At 39.3% G+C, this 17,011-nt stretch overlaps 1 protein-coding gene and 1 non-coding gene across 3 annotated transcripts in view; one reads left to right on the forward strand and one right to left on the reverse strand.

Moving 5' to 3' along the window:
* The first annotated feature begins 551 nt into the window (after positions 1-551).
* Parp8 (poly(ADP-ribose) polymerase family member 8) overlaps positions 552-17,011 on the forward strand; it is a 182,359-nt gene continuing 165,899 nt past the window's right edge. For both annotated transcript variants that reach the window (XM_046456280.2, XM_046456281.2), the window contains exons 1-3: positions 552-880; positions 968-1,069; positions 2,007-2,061. In XM_046456280.2, the coding sequence (XP_046312236.1) occupies positions 775-880; positions 968-1,069; positions 2,007-2,061 (263 nt within the window). In that variant the 5' untranslated portion in view covers positions 552-774. The remainder of the gene's footprint in view (positions 881-967; positions 1,070-2,006; positions 2,062-17,011) is intronic.
* Positions 7,846-7,918, reverse strand: Trnaa-agc (transfer RNA alanine (anticodon AGC)). Its single transcript has one exon. It is a non-coding gene; the product is annotated as a tRNA-Ala (tRNA).

A 17,011-nucleotide genomic window follows, 5' to 3' on the forward strand; every position in this document is an offset into this window, starting at 1 on the left:
ATGGGAGAAAATAAACAGGGAAATAAGTAAATAAATACATAAATAAAATAAACTCGGGCATGGAGTCGGAGGTTTGTGCCTGGAGTAATTTCAAGGCTTTTTCCATCTCGCCTGCAGTGGCAACAAGGAACGATTTGTTCACTTTATTTATTTAATTTTTAATTTAAAAGATTTTTCTTTCCCCCTTTCTCCCTCCCAGCCACTCCGGTTTGGGTTTTCCATATGACTCATAATTCCTTTTGAAAGTGGAGTCGAATTCATAAAAGTGGCGGAGGGGGAGGGAACGCTGGGAGCCCCAGGGAATCTTCACTACCTACATTGTCACTCAGCTCCAGGCGCGAGTGGAGGTCGGGGGTGGGGAAATCCAGCCTGCGCCGGGGATGGCGGATACTATTAAAGCCCTGGCGGCGCGCGGCCGGGCTGGGTGACCCGGCGGCGGGCGCGGGAGGGTCTGCGGCGGGCGGGCGGCGCTGCAGCAGCCTGGGCACGGCCGTCGCCGCCCGCGGGCGCGAGTGTGCGCGGGTGTGGAAGGCCGGCGTGCGGGCCGCGAGGGGTGTGCGCGCGTGAGTCTGAGCGGGGCTCGCCCCTCGCCGGCGCCCGCCGCCCCGCCGGTGATCGCTCTCCGGCGGTCCCCGGCACCCTTGGCCCCCACGGCCGTTAGTCCGGGCGGGGGAGGGAGAAAGTGAGACTCGGTGTCATCACCATCCATTGTCAGAAGGGGAGGAAATTGGAATCCAGCAGCGGCAAGCAGCAGCTGGGCGGTCACATCTGGGAATGCAAAGCCGACCTCCCCCCCCTCCTCCTCCTCCACCACCACCTCCTCTCTCACCCGGGATCACTTCCGAAACCACTTCGTCTTCAGCCCCTGCCTCGGCCAGAGGTTTCATTTTTAACTGAATATTTACGAAAGCTGGAAGCGTGCGAGGGGGGTGGGGTGGGGTGGAAATAGCGGCTGCTTCTTTTCCAGGGATTTATTTAATGGGGATGTGTTCAAGGCAAGAGCGAATTCAGAAGGATATCGACGTCGTGATCCAGAAGTCCAGAGCCGAGAAAGACTGCCTGTTTGCAGGTGAGTTCTCGCCTTCCCAGAGCCTCGGACCCAGAGCCAGCTTCCTCTTGCCCGCCCGCCGCCCTCCTTCCCAGTTTTCTGACCGCGACTTGTGTGGCTGGGGGTGGGTGGGTTGCACGTCCCCATTCCGGGGTTCATTTGGCAACAGCTGCTGCAACGAGAGTGGGAGCCAAAAGGGGGAAGGGGCGCCAGTCTCTCCTCCCCCTCCCCCCAAGTCTAGAGCAGCCACCAGCGTTGCGGGCAGAACCCGGGTGGCCCGAGCAGAGGTCTAGGCGGAGGGGCTGGGCGTTGTATTCTAGCCCCTGGAGATGCCCGAAGCGTCCAAGTCAGCCTCCCGGGTTCCAGCAGCAGCGGCCGAGCGGGGCGGGTTGGACCCGCCGGGTTTGCGCAATGGGCTGAGCGGCGGTGGCCGGGAATGGAGCCCGCTGCGTTGCGCTGCGCTCCTCTGCTGCGCCTGGCGCCGAGGCCCCTCGGGGCCAGCGCTGGCCGGATCCCCGGCCCCTTTGGCTCCCTGGGTTCTCCGACTGGCAAGGTAGTGCCCCGAAAAGTGAAGTGATTACAAGGGTTCCCGAGGCACACAGCTCTCCAGTCTGGGGGTCGCCTTTCGTCCATTTTGCTCCCCCGAAAGAGGGATCAGATTTTGCTTTCGCAGCCTGAAGCCCGGCGGGGGCCGCTTCCGGCCGCCCGACCGGGAAATTCCCTCCGTTGCCATGGCACCCGGCACTTGTTGCGGGGGGCGGCCTCGCGTTGCACCCGGCGGGGGGTGCGCAGCATCCCCTCCCGTGCGACGGGGAGCCGAGACCTCTCGGCTCTCCAGCCCTCGCCTCCTGCGGGTCCAGGCCTCCCCTAAGCTCCGGTACATAAGGGGTTCAAGTCAGGATTGGGGTTAAAAGAAATCCAGTCGAGGGATAGCTTTTAACCGGACTTTCTGTTTCAGATTTCAGATACTCAGACTCCACCTTTACTTTCACCTACGTTGGCGGCCCCAAAAGGTATTTATGTGAATAGAGTTGCTTCATTTCCTGTTCACACGCTTGTGTTTCCTTTGTTCTTAGCGTATTCCGTGTTCGGGGTTGGTATTTTGTTTGCTTGTGTATTTAATTCTTGCCGCTCTTCTTTAGCCAGGTCCCAAGTGTGATGTCCCCACGTTTTACGTAGCAGAGAAAAAATAAATATGTTTGAAGTGTTTCTAAAACCACTCTATGGGCTGTGAGGGAACTCTTCGGTTAAAACTGTTCTGCTACAGTAGTAGATTGCTCTTGAGGCATTCTGTGGTTGATACAGTGAGCCGGTGTAAAACTGGAATGCTGAGTATGAAGTGAAATGCATAAAAGACAAAATATCACAAAATAGTTTGATCACACGTGGTGATTTCCTGGTGAGTTGTGGCTATATGTTTCCATGTTTTCTGAAGCTTGACATAAACATGTAGCCTGCCCATTCTACACACAGCTCGCTCGCTTTCTTTCTTTCTTTTTTAAGGAGGGGTACTTTTTTACATTTAGTTGTAGGAAAGAATTCGGAGAGTTTTGTGTAACTGGACTGGATGACTTTTATCTTTGGGGGAAGAATGAGAGGTACACATTTTAGTAGTAAATTGTCAGCTTGAAACAAGCCCAAATCCAATTTTTTATTGAGGAGGTAGAGTTAAATTGAAAGGTAGCAATTCAGATATACCTTGGTGTCTTCATCTGTGAAGTTAGGATTTTCTCCTAATCCTTTTTAGGGACAATCATGGTTTAAAAAAGCAATGGCCATGTAGAAAAACTGTCAGATTTTAGCCTAAGGGGGACTCAGCTCAGCCCTACTGTTAGGACTTGACATTCAATATCATTTGACCACATTCCAAAATATCTCTTAGCTAATGGAAACATTTATGGACATATAAATTGCAAAAAAACCTTCCTTCTGTAAATACTTTTTATTAGTGTGATATTAGTTGAATCTTTAGAACAGTTATGATCTGTATTCTACAGCTCAGAAAACTTTTAATGAAAAAGTTATCAGGTTTCCCTTATAGATGGTACATCTAAGCCCCAGGTTGGGTATATTATTTACTAGTTGAAAATACAGCAGAGAATCATTGAATTTCAGCCACTTTTTTTGGAAAGAGTAAAATTACTTCATTAAATTTTGTAGTGTACCATCATTTTTATAATGAATGGACAAAGTTAAATTAGAGTATATTTGATTAAATTAATACCACTTATACATTTAATATCCAAAGGAGATTAATAAATGACTGATGTCCTCTGTATTAATTTAACAGCTTAAATGTGCTCTGTGGCCCATTGAAAACATTCTCACACAATTGAGTGGATTCGATTCACTGGGTTCTCTGTCAGAATTGTAGCTGTCCTAGTGCAGTGTGTGCACAGGAATGAGTGGGCTTTTCAACTAATCAGTTTTCTGATTGTAAGATACTTTAGTTCTTTTGGTGTTAGTTTACTTGTCTGTACAACGAGGGGGTAAAGCACACACTTAATCTCTAAGATCTGTTAAATACTGCAGTTAAGATCCTTTATCAGCAAGTTCCTGAACTAGCAGTTCACAAAGTTGGAGGTGGAGAAGGTATGGATGCCTCCAGGAGTAAGGCCTGCATGTTGGGATGAATAATTAACTAATCAAGATAACATCAGTTTTCACTGTTGGAGCAAGTACCAAAGTTGTTCTTAAAGAAATGTTTCCTTTTCTATGTAATTTTCCTAAGGTTTAATGTTTTGCTTTTTTCCCTGGTTTAAATTCTTGGGACTTTGATATCTAATAAGATAACTGGCGAAACTGCATGATTGTTTAGTCTTCTCAAACTTCTTTTACAGTACAACATCAAAAGTTGTTTTAGTATACATAGTATGTTAGATAATCTTTTTATTGTTTGTACTTGAGGACAGCGAGACACTTCTTTTCCTAAAATTTAAAATATATTGTTTTCATTACCTATATTAGAAACTGATATTTAGGTGGGTATGGTGTTGCACCTGTAATTGCTGGTAATCCCAGCAACTCAAGAGGCTGAGGCAGGGGGACCATAAGGTCAAGGACATCCTGGACAATTTAGGGAGACCTTAAGTTTTTATTTTTTAATTTCAAAATAAAAGAAAAAAGGGCTGGGGATGTATGTGGCTCAGAGGTTAGAATGCCCATGGATTTAATCTCCAGTACCACCAAAAACAAAGAAAACAAAACAATATTATCTATTTCCCATACTGAGTGAATACTACCATGCATTTAAAATTAAAATAATCCTGTTTATTTTGATTCCGTGTTCTGTGTGCTTGCCACCTGATAATATTGATTAATAGTGTCCTTTCAGGTAAATTAGACTTAGTTCAGCTTTGAATGAAGTGGGAGTTTTATGGAGAGAGAGTACATGATTATCTTGAATTGGATTAAACTGCCTTTTCATCTGAATCATCCACAGAATATTTCAAAAATAATTTTTTTAAACATATTTTTTTAGTTTGTCAGTGGACTTTATTTATTCATATGTGGTGCTGAGATTTGAATCCAGTGTCTCACACATGCTAGGCAAGCGCTGTACCACTGAGCCACAACCCCAGCCCCCAGAATAATTTTTAATTCAAGTTGTAGATAAAACTTAACATACCATTTCCTCTCTCACACTATGAATCACATCCTGTTATAAAATTTGATTTTTCATGTTACTACTAAAAAGAAATACTGAAAAGTTTCTGACCTATTAATTTTTTTTAAAAATATATTTTAGTTGTTGATGGACCTTTATTTATTTTTGTGGTGCTGGGGATTGAACCCAGGGCCTTGTGTATGTGGGGCAAGCTTTCTATCAACTGAGCTATGTCCCCAGCCCTGGACCTTATTTTTTTATTTACTTATATGTGGTTCTGAGGATCAAACCAAGTGCCTCAAACTAGGCAAGTGATGTACCACTGAGCCACAACCCCAGCCCCTCTATTATTAATTTTTAAATATTTAATATTTTGTATTTAATTTTTTTGGTATTATTAATTTCTAAAAATGTTTAATGTTTACCATTTAAAATGTTTTTCTGGAGAACAGGAAATGGCAAAGAGGCTATTGTATTAGGGCTGACCAGTGGCTTAGTAAATTGGCCTTTTATTTGGTGGTCCTCTGAGGGGCAAGGTGCCTGTTAACATCTGCTGTTGTGTTTTGGACTTTAGGTGAGGAGTGAGGGGGAGAAATGCTCAGCTTAAAGACTGAGTTAATCTAATTTTTCCCAATAGGAAGGTTGATAGAATTACTATTCTTAGATTTGGATGTGCAAACTGAGCCTCAGAGTTTAATATGCATGGTGGAACTCACTCAGTTAAACGATAGAGCCATGGTGTAAGATCTGCTGTATTGTACTCCTGGAACCTGTGGTTCTTGATGTACATTAGGGTTTTCAACCTTTTTGAGCATGCAGACACTTTAACATTAAAAAAATTAAGCAGATACTTAGTTGAGAGTTGTAATTTTGATATTTGTTGGTTGAGAAATACTTAGTGAAAATGGGGTTAAATATTATGAATTTATTAATAGCGTCAACCTAAGTTTGAAAACCTGTGGTGAATATTTAAGAATACTTAACTCTAGCAGTGGATCTAATAGCATCCCTGGTTGCCAAATTCCTTGGAATGACTCCCAACCATCAGACGTACAGAGACAGCCGTGGTCTTTTTTTTTTTTTTTTTAAAGTGAGTCTGATTTATTTATTTATTTATTTATTTATTTCTTTTTATGTGGTGCTGAGGATTGAACCCAGGGCCTCGCATGCGTAGGTGAGCGTTCTACCACTGAGCCACAACCCCAGCCCAACAGCTATGGTTTTTATCTGGTCCTTCCTCCCAGGAGGTTTGCCAAGAACAGGCCTCTACTGTACACAATTTGAAAGTTAATTAGAATTCATTTCTTCCTCATAATTTGTGATGCTTATGATCTCCTGTTTCTTTCTCTCTTAATGATTATCAGGAAACTCCTTAAAATTCCAAAGGTTGGGGTTCTGGTTCTTCATCTTACTTGTAGTCAGACATGGAGTTAGTGGTAGAAGAAACAGGAGGGATTAAGATGGGTGGTGACAGCTACAGAGGGGATAGGGAAACTGAGTCCTAGGGGCCTGTGGTTATCAAAATCAAGGTAAGAGTGAGGGGGGAGCCCTGAGGTTCTGATGCTGACTTCTCTGGGAGCTGTCAGTCAAGAAAGGATTGTGAGAATGGAACTTTGAAGTTTTGAAAAACACAAATAAGAATTGTTGATTGGAAAAAAAAATCAAAGAATAAGATATACCAAAAAGAAAGAAAAAGCTGGGGGCAGTGGTGCAGGCCTCTAATCCCAGAGTCACCGGAGGCTTAAGGCAGGAAGATCACAAGTTTGAGGCCAGACTCAACAATTTAGTGAGACCTTAAGCAAGTTAGTGAGACTCTTAGAATAAAAAGGTTTGAGGATGTATCTCAGTGGTAAAGTGCTCTGGAGTTTGATCCCAAGTACCAAAAGAAAAAGAAATTTTAAAAACCATGATTTCTCTGTATTAGAGTTTGTGCTTTTTAGAATTTTTGTAATTTTATGTGCACATAAAATACTTAAATCTAAAGACTGTATTATCGTCTCTAGACCTCTCACTTTTTTAATGCAAGAATATAATATTTATGTTTTTCTTTTAAAAAGGATATGAGCATACATGTTTATTAAATGGATAATTTCCCAGTTAAGGGGTAAGAGTGCATTATAAGAATTCAGATAATTATGTTAAAAGTCGTTATAAAATTTGAAATGTAATATTTGGCAGAATATTTGGGGTTGTCTGCTTGTGTACACCTCTGTTGTACAAATAGACACCCTTCCATGTGATTGTGGATACACTGGCATCCTTTGAAGTGTGCCCTCTGATTGTACTTTCCAAAATTCCTCAAAACACTTGCTACCTCTTTCTCCTGGGCCTTTTCACATTTTGAAACAAATAATCATTTTTGAATGTTGAGATCTTTGCTAAGCCAAATTCTCTTGAGAAGTCCTTCTTGGCACCTCCCTACTCCCCCACCGCCCCATATAATCTTGTTAGGTATTTCTTTTTTTTTTTTTTTTTTTTGGCAGGGAGTACTGGGGATTGAACTCGGGCACTTAACCACTGAGCCACATCCCCAGCCTCTATTAGATATTTCTAAAACTATGTTGTCACAATGTACAGAAGCTTCAGTGCATGTTAAGTCCTACAAAATCCACAGTAAGTTGAAAATACGGTACATTGAGAAAGCGTAGAATATATCCAATCATAGCAACACAGTACACTGCAGAGCACTGATTCCCTTTGTGATTAAGTGGCTGATTTGGAACTGCCCAGCATTCTAAGAGTATCACACAGCATATCAGTAACCTGGGAATAGATCAAAATTTAAAAATCAAAGTATGGATTTTTCTAAATCTGTATTGCTCTTGTATCATCATACAGTAGAAAAATTTTAAGTAGAAATGTAATATATCAAGGACTGTCTGTATTGTAATTTTCTGTTTACATCTCTTTGATTTTGATTTTAGGGATGGGAACTTTATCCTATTCATTGTGGTTTCTCCATCCCCTAGCACACTGCCTAATATAATATTATTTCTCAATAAGTAGATATTGAATGAATATTCAGTGAATGTTAAAGAATGTGGCAGGCAACAAAGAATTTCCTAAACTAAATGACCCAAAGAGCCCTCAAACTGGTGATGTATGTTTGCTTGTTTGTTTGTTTCTTTTTTTTTAATGCTTTTAGTTGTAGATGGACACAATACCTTTATTTTGTTTATTTAGTTTGTTTATGTGGTGCTGGGGATTGAACCCAGTGCCTCGTGCATGCTAGGCAAGTGCTCTACCACTGAGCCACAACCCCAGCCCCATGGTGATGTTTCTTGCAGCAGAATTTCATGTGATCCATAGTGACAGAAATTGCCTAGCCAGATTATAAAATCTGTTCTCTGGGTGGATGTTCAAATGTTTTCAGGGACAGACAGATAATAATAGTTTAAAATAATAGGACATTATGGAACCTTGGTGCACTGGTGAATTTGAACTATAAATATAATTCATTCAGCTGAAAATATTAAAATTTAATTTTTGAAAAAATTAAAAAGTCAAGCAAACATTCTGGAGGCTCTAGTCACCTGGGCCCCTAATGTGCTAATTCCACACGTCATGGAATGCAGCAGGGAGAGACAGGTAAGGCCATTTATTTTCTTTAAACTTCCTTAGAAAAGAGAAGTATATGTGTGCTCAGGATAAGGAAATCATTGCTGTGCTCCTTGTCTACATTATCCCATCCCTGGGTTTGCAGCCAAGATAAATAGGACTGGGAAAACGAAATAAGCAATTCCATCATCTTAAAAAGATTTATCAATTTCATTATGAAAGAAGTGTAGAAATGCTCATTCTAGAAGTCTTGGAATACGCATTATTTTGAAATCATCAAGCATTCTTCAAGATGTCAGAATGAAAAGAGTGATCATTTTTTAAAATAAAAAATCAACATGTTCTTCTTGGCACTTGGGACTTGCTGATCATAAATTCATGTTACATTAGTTATCCAAAATACTGACTTTAAAAAGTGTCTTCCTTGGAGTCGTGGAAAGCTACCTCATAAGTTGGGAAGAGAGTGTGAAGGAAGCTGAATGAGGTGGTGAGGATCTGGATTTTCATATCCATTTTTAAATTACAGCTTCTCTTTTCTGTTCTGTATAAAATTCTGTATAAATTGTTAAAGAGGGTTTCATTGTTAAATGAGGTTTAAAACCACTGATCTAAAGTAACCACCAATTTAACCCAGGTATAGCTTTATTGAAGCTTATATATTAACAAAATGTAAAGTTCATTTATTTCATGGATGAAAGTAATACCACTAATGGTATTTATTGAGCATAGTCTCTGCTGTGCTTCTTTACATTACCTCATCCCTGGCTTCCAAGACAAAGAGGCATTTTGTAAGCTAATACACATTTTATAGCTAAAAAAACTGAGGCCGGAGTAATGAATGTAACTTTGAGTTAGCAACAGACAGAGTAGGAATAAATTACAGTAAAAGTCAATGTTTATGTAAGGTTTAAGGGGCATTGGTTTAACTGGCATGACTAGAATAGTTGGAAATGTTTGGGGATGGGGAGGGATTGCCAGTGGATGTTTGCCAAGGGTAGTGCTGAAAATGCACTGTTTGGCAAGGAAAGTTCCTAAGACCAGTGCTGTGCATAGCTGAAAAATTATGTACCCTGACTGTGGAATCCTTATGCAAATATTTGGCTAATCCATTTAAATTCCCCATCATTACTCTCTCCAGCATTTACAAAAAAAAATTTAAGTGAAATTTCATCAATTCTAAAAATGTTTTGCAATTCTCTGCCCAGATTTGTTTTTGTAGATTGTCTTTGTAGATAAATCTTGCATTACGATAACTGCCACTGATTTAGCCAAGTTATTGACTTTCTTTCTCTAAAATTTCTGAAATCCCATTTTTATATCTCCCACAGGAAAGACTAGTAAAAGGTTTTTTGTTAATAAGACTCATGTTTCCCATTTTATTTTCATGACTTTGTTTTCTCTTCAAGTTATCTCATTACATGAGTAGACACGGACACTGGAATATTTGTCATCTTCCCCTCAACTTGGCATGTTCAAACACACCCTCATTTCCTCTGTAAAAGAAGCTTCTCTCCACAGCTCTGCTCAGGCTCATTTGAACCAGGTGTGGGGATCACAGTCTCAAGTTTCACATGGAACCCTCCTCTCCCTCCCTTCCTCTACTCATACTGACCTCACTGAAATCCTTGTTGGCAGCATTGCCAGTTGCTATCCCTTCCCACATCAACACTGAGTCCATGCACCACTGGCCTTGTCAAATATATTTTACTCTGAGCTATGTCCCTTGGCCTCTTTATTTTTTATTTTGAGACAGTTTACTTAAGTAGTTCTTTTTACTTAGGGGTGAGGGGTGGTGCTGGGGATTGAACTCAGGACCTCATGCATGCTGGGCAAGAGTTCTATCACTGAGTTATATCCCCAGCCCTCCCTAAGTAGTTTAGGGCCTCATTAAATTGCTGAGGCTGGTCTTGAATTTGTAATCTTCCGGCTTCAGCTTCCTGAATTTCTGGGATTGCAGCTTCTGACCCATCCAGACCATTTATACCTGAAGTCTTCCCCCCACCACCCCCTTAGGAGTGGGGATTGAATCCAGGAGCTTTCTAACTTTAAGCCACATTCCCAGCCCTTTTTATTTTATTTTGAGACAGGGTCTTGTTATATTGCCCAGCCTGCCCTTGAATATGTGATCCTCCTGTCTTAGTCCCCCCAGCTACTTTTTTTTTTTTTTAATTTTTATTTAATTTTTTTAAACTTTCTTTTAGTTGTTGATGGATCTTTATTTATTTATATGTGGTGCTGAGAATTGAACCCAGTGCCTCACACATGCTAGGCAAGTGCTTTACCACAGAGCTATAACCCCAGCTCCCAACCACTGTTTTAGATAGAATTTGATCATTTGCGTCTGTTCAGAAGCTTTCAAATGTGACCATAGTTTTCTCCACATTGACCTTAAATTTCTGTTCTTGGCTTGTAAGAACCACTGTCCCTACCCATTCATATCTGTTTCTTAGGCTTCCAGTTATCAATATGCTTCTGTTTCCTTATTGACCTCCCCGTCTCCATTCAACAACAGTTTAATTAATTTAGCATGCAGCTGTTCAAGGTTTGCTGATAACATCTGCATTTACAATACGGTTGTTTTGGATATGAAGATCTTGGTTTGTATTATCACAAAATCCACTTCATTTTATCTTTCCCTTGTTCACAAATGGTATTTCTGTTTATTAGAATGTATAATGTGTTTATACATAAGAAGGATAGAATGAGAACATTAGTAGAATGAGGTGAGAATTAGAGAACAGTGAAGTCTGAGGATAGATGGGATAAGAGGTGAGCAGATTAATGAAAACAAAAACAGCAGTACTAGTCTCTGGTGTGGTTTGTTTGCATATCCGTGATCTCCAGTTTGTGGCTGAGGCCCTCTTGGTATTAAATGGAGGATGACAAATAGTTCAACATTAAATATAAAAGGGAGATATCTATTGAAATCTGTATACAGTCGGGTGAACTTTCCCTGTACAGGAATTAGCAGAGAGCCAGTGCCAGTTGACTTCTCAAGGTTTATTTTTGAACATTTTGAAATGTAGATTGAAAAGATGGATTTGTCAATCAGCTATGAACTTCTGTGGTTGTTATTTTCATTGTTTTGTTTAAAAAAAAAACAAGTACAGGTGATGATTCAAGCATCACTTATAAAATATTTACTGTATTTAATATATAGAACCGAGGAACAGAATAATACTGCTTTATTTGTTAGCTTTTCATATCTATGAAGAAAAAAATACATTCAGAAATGGAAAGCAAGCAAACAAACAAAAAATTAAGTATATAGCCTCAATTGTTGGAAGTCAGATTTTAATAAGTCAGTATTTTGTTTAGAGACTAGAATCCTAGTTCCTATCAGAATGCCTTGAACATAGTAAATATTTTATAATATTTATTAAATGGAGTAATATTTTCTATATTATGTGATAGCATTTCCCAAACTGTTTAATTAGGTGTTAGGGTTGTGGCCAAATATGTCAGGGAAATACTTAAACAATATTTAACGGTTTTAATGGGTTAGTTTTTTTTAGAGTCTTTTATGTAACTGTGCATTATGCATATCCAAGAGGTGAATGAAGTATCAGAGTTTTTCAGACTTATTTGATTACAGATCTGGGACTTCTCAAGAGAGTTGTTTTGTGGAAAACACTTTGGCAAACTCTGAGTCTTATTCATTAAAAATAGTTTTTGGGTAAACAACAGTGTAATGGAAATTGAAATTACTGATTCTTATTGAGCACTGAAGAATTTATTTTCAGCAATATTTATAGAAGTTGCTTGATGACAGGGAAGGCTTCGGTTAAAATGCATTTGGCGTTTCTTGCTGCTGACTTCTGCATGAGGATTTATTTCTTTGGGTTTCTCTCTCCTTAGTTATGTTATATCCATTTATGATAAGGGCTCTCAACTGTTCTTACTGATCAAAGCCCCGATGTTAGCAGAGCCCTCTTTTCAGCATGATTAGAAGTCAGACTCATAAGGAAGTGTTAGATTGATAATGATTTTGTGGAGCAGCAGTACTCATTATGTCTTCTTAAATTCTGTCACTTTGACTGCAGTAGAGTTTCTTAGTGAGCAAACTGTGATGGAGTATACCTTGGAGAAGTTTATGGTGAGGGAAATCTGGAATTTGTCTAAATGTTTCATTTCTTTGATAAATTACATTTCAAAAAATCAATAAGGGTATCTGTTTGGTAAAATCATTTTCCCCAAGTGACCAAACAAGAAATTTTGTGAGGGATTCAAAAACATTTCTCAGACTTATTCCCTGTTAGTCAGGAAGCAGATTTCCTTTTCTTAGGCGGTTTTGGTCATAGAGCTTTTGGGGATACTCCTGTGGACCCAAGGTGAAGCAGATATTTTGAATGATTCCTTTTAAGGTAGCGGTATATATATATATATATATTTATTTATTTTCCCCCCACAGTGAAGGGGGATCAAACCCAGGGTCTTGTGTATGCTCGACAAGTATTGTATCACTGAGATAAACCCCTAGCCCTGGTACAAGTGTTATATGGGAATGCTTTGCAGTTTTGTGATTCAGGAGGATAACAAGGGCACCTCTAGTAAATTCTAGGGTTTGTTTTTTGTTTTTTTGGGTGGGGGAGAGGTACTTGTGGATTGAACCCAAGGGTGCTTCATCACTGAGCTATGCCCCTAGCCCTTTTTATTTTTTTATTTTGAGACAGGATCTTGTGAAGAGGCTGAGGCTGGTCTCAAATTGTGATCCTCCTGCTTCACTCAGTCTCCTGAGTCTTTGGAATTACAGGTGCATGCCACCTTGCCCAGCAGATTCTAGGCTTCTTAATTTGAAAGGCAGTGAGCAGAATCTTAGCTAAATGAATTCTTTGTTATAAAGCTCTATAGTTTTCCAGTCCATAAGTCTCAATGTCATTCATCTTTTTTTTTGAATCCAGAGGAGCTTTACTACTGAGCTATGTCCCCAGCCCCTTTTGATTTTTATTTTGTCTCACTAAGTTGCTTAGGGCCTCACTATGTTACTGAAGCTGTCCTTGAATTTACAATCCTGCCTCAGCCTCCCTAGGAGCTGGGATTATAGGAATGTGCCACAGTAACCAGTGCACGTCATTGATCTTCTTAAGAGCAGAGTCTTAGATTGATTGGGAGAACTAAGCTGAATGCTGAAATCTGCCCGATGGATAAAAGCTATGCAGTCATCATTTCTCATTAAAATGCACCACAGCTAGACATGCAGGGGGAAAAAAAAAGTCTTCAGCTGAAAAAGCAGTTATTACTTTATTATCACCACAGAATTTGAAATGATTTCTACAGTGAATGGTTGGATGTATTTTTACTCAGCTGAGAAAAAAGTTTGAAATAATTCACTGTAAGTCAAATTCTTTTTATTTCTATTTATTTTTATCTTTGAGTTTTTCTAGAGCAGTACGTCCTTATGGGGAAACTAGCCTAGCATAGTGATTTCAGTGAGTATTAATTAGGTGATATCAATAAGACTACTGTTTTCACTCCATATTGATGAAACATGGGCCAAGAAAAACTTTAAATTTAATTTTTTGAAATCATTAGTTGGATTTACAATGATCTTTGTTGTTGACTTCCTGTGCCATTAATTAAATATTTCTAGTGTCTTCAATTCTTTTTTTTTTTTTTTTAAATACATTCTACTGTCATGTATATCTACCTTTATTTTATTCATTTTTATGGCGTTGAGGATCGAACCCCCCACACATGCAAGGCAAGCACTCTACCACTGAGCCACAACCCCAGTCCCGTGTATTCAATTTTTGATATTTAATATGCCCAGAATCCTTTCAGCTGTAGGTATCTGTCAGGGAAAAAAAATCTAGTTATGGCAGATAATCTTCACTAAAGATTTTTTTTCTTCTTTAAACAGAGAAATGATAGTTCTAGCCTCTGGAATGCATTTTGGAAAATGTTACATTTTAAATTTAAAAGTCTAAGGCCAAGACATTTTCAACTTCTAGATAAGGATTCTGATCTGTAGAAAATTGTATTTTTTTTTTTAATTTTAAGCATATAAATTTGAATCAGATAAATGTAAAATTAGCTAATTGTTTTTATTAAGTAAAAGTGCCTTGGCACAAAACTAAAATGGATAACCAATATAGTTTTGGTATGTATCTAATTGCATGGAAGCAAATTAATATTTTATATTAATGGAAATCTACCATCAGTTTTATTCAGAGGTAGATTTTAAAACTAAACCAAGTAATAGTTATTTAGTATTTCAAGAAATGTTAGTAACTACTACAAAAATTCTATGCCTACTAATTCTCCCTCCCCCTTTTGTGGTGCTAGGGAAGGAACCCAGGACTTTGTGCATGCCACCTATCACTGAGCCATCCTCAGTCCTATGCCTAATAGTTTTCTGGTAACCATAGAAATAATACTGAATAATACTAGTCACTATTCAAAAGAAGTCAATTAGGAATTGATGGTATAACGTTTCTGTTGTTGAATACTGAGCTTAAATGAGACCTGCTTGAAATGTTTCTCCCCCCTTTTGCATGCACATACCTATAAAATTTGTTGCAGTTGCAATGTGTTTTAGGACCTACCCTTGCCCAAAAGTACAAAGATAACATTGTACACTACATTTTCAGACCTTAAGTATAATTAAGAATATAATAATATATACCTATATATCTGGATAGATATGTAGATATAGAATATGAAAGAGGAGATTAGGGATTCCAGAGGTGGGAAGCATTAATTAATTGAATTACTTTGGAGTTTTTTTTTTGTTTTTTTTTTTGGTGGGGGGGAGAGATGTTTTCAAAAAGAAGTGTCAAAACTGCATTCTCTATTACCGCTTTTAGAACCACCATACACATATAGAGTTGGTTTTGTGTCTCTGGGTTTTGTGTGTGTGTGTGTAGGAGGCGGGTACTGGAAATTGAAACCCAGGAGCTCTCTACCACTGAACTGCATCCCCAGCTCTTTCTGGTTTTGATTCTGAAACAGGATCTCACTAAATTGCCCAGGCTGGCCTCCAGCTTGGGTCCTCCTGCCTCAGCTTCCTCAGCAGTTGGGATTAAAGGGATGTACTGCTGTGCCTTAGCTACATAAAATTCCTTATGAATATAAATTGGACTGAGTTTACTGGCTGAATTTACAGTCAAAACAATAAAAACATTTTCAGGGCTTATGAAATTGCATGTTTTTCGAAAGAAAAGTTGCAAATATTGGGTGTTTTAAGATTTTGAAATTATTTATAATTCATGATAATAGAGTGGTATAACACTCTAGTGCTAATATCTAATCAATCGGTGAATTAATATCATTATTTCTCGTAATTAATCAATTAAATTATTCTCACTGAGTCATGACTTTATCATCTGAGAAATGGCAGGAATTTTTCAGGGCTTTCAGGATCTGAATAGTGCACTGGGTATGGAGGATCCCAGGATGACCCAGATGGCTCAGCTAGAAGGACTCACAAGACTCAGAAATATCTGCTGTACTCATGGTTTATCACAGTAAAAGATTGAAATTAAAATCATCAAAGGACAGATGTTTTGGGGACAAAACCTGGGAGATACTGGGCACAGGCTTCCAAATGTCCCCTCATTGGAGTCACATATGTGCTTAATTCTCCCAGCAACAAAGTGTGATAGCATTTGCTGATGCAAGTGTTGTCATCCAGGGAACCTCACATGAGCCTTGGCGTTCAGGTTTCTCTTTGTGGGGTCAGCCAGGCATATGCAGTACCTTTGTGATTGACTTTAGCTATTCAGATGCCAGGCTTCCAGAGCAAAAGCAAGTTTTCACTGCAAACCATCTTTGTTAGTACAAACTATCTGATCAGTGTTGTGTGGCCCAGAACCTGGGCAAACAAAACCACTCTTACCAGTAAAATATCCTAAGAGCTCACAGCTCATTTTTTAGGAGCTGGCAAAAATGGCTAGTCCTAAAGACAGTCCTTTCTTAGGAACTTGCAGGGTTTGAGTACCCAGGTCTGCTGAGTTAACCCTTTCCTGCACAGATGCTGACAAGTGTTCAGCACAGGGCCATGCCAAGAACGCAGCACTTGTTATTCTCAGCACCAGTTCAATTCCAGTTCCTGGAGACTGTGAACAACATGAGCAAGAGAACAAGGGAAAAATAATTGCCATTTTGTGAGCATTCACCTTGATTTGAAAAGAGAAAATTTTCTTAATTTAAGGTGGTACTAAAATGTAAGATGTACTATCTTGAATAATGATTTGTAATTAAAAAACTACATTAAATATATACAAAAGTAAAAAAAATCAACAGCATACATTGATTATTTTTAATTGCATATATTCTTTATTTTCAGTGTTTCAAAGTCCAGGTTGAAACCTTTGTTATTTTCAGTCTGAAGATTCTCTAGACTCACTTTTGGCCTTTACCAGATCCCTGCAGCATTCCTGCAATAATGCTTTTCCTTTCTCATGGTCTGTGTTCCTAATCTTCATCTTTACCTATAGCTTTAGAATATAGAGTTGTTTTTTTGTTTGAAAAATTCTAATTTTGGTCTACATTTCTTCCTTGGTTAATTTTGTATTTTTTTTTCCTTTCTTTAATTGAGGTATATATCATTGAAAATTAAATAGTGTCTCTGGAAAATTTACTAAAACCCACTTCAAGGCCATGAGCCATTTTCTTGGAGGTCTCTCATGATGTACCAGCCTTCCCCATCCTTTGAGAGACTGGGTATGTTCTGATGGCATTTGCAGTTTCTGCTGGATTTTCTTGCATTGCTTGATGTGATAATCCTCTCCGAAGGAAAAGAGAATCTTTATTTCAGCGCTGCTTTGTAGCTTTACCCAGTAGGGTAAATGGTGATC

The sequence above is a fragment of the Marmota monax genome, unplaced genomic scaffold (assembly GCF_021218885.2).
Source record: "Marmota monax isolate L192 unplaced genomic scaffold, Marmota_monax_Labrador192_F-V1.1 WCK01_AAM20220418_F8-fsc00037, whole genome shotgun sequence".
NCBI lineage: Eukaryota > Metazoa > Chordata > Mammalia > Rodentia > Sciuridae > Marmota > Marmota monax.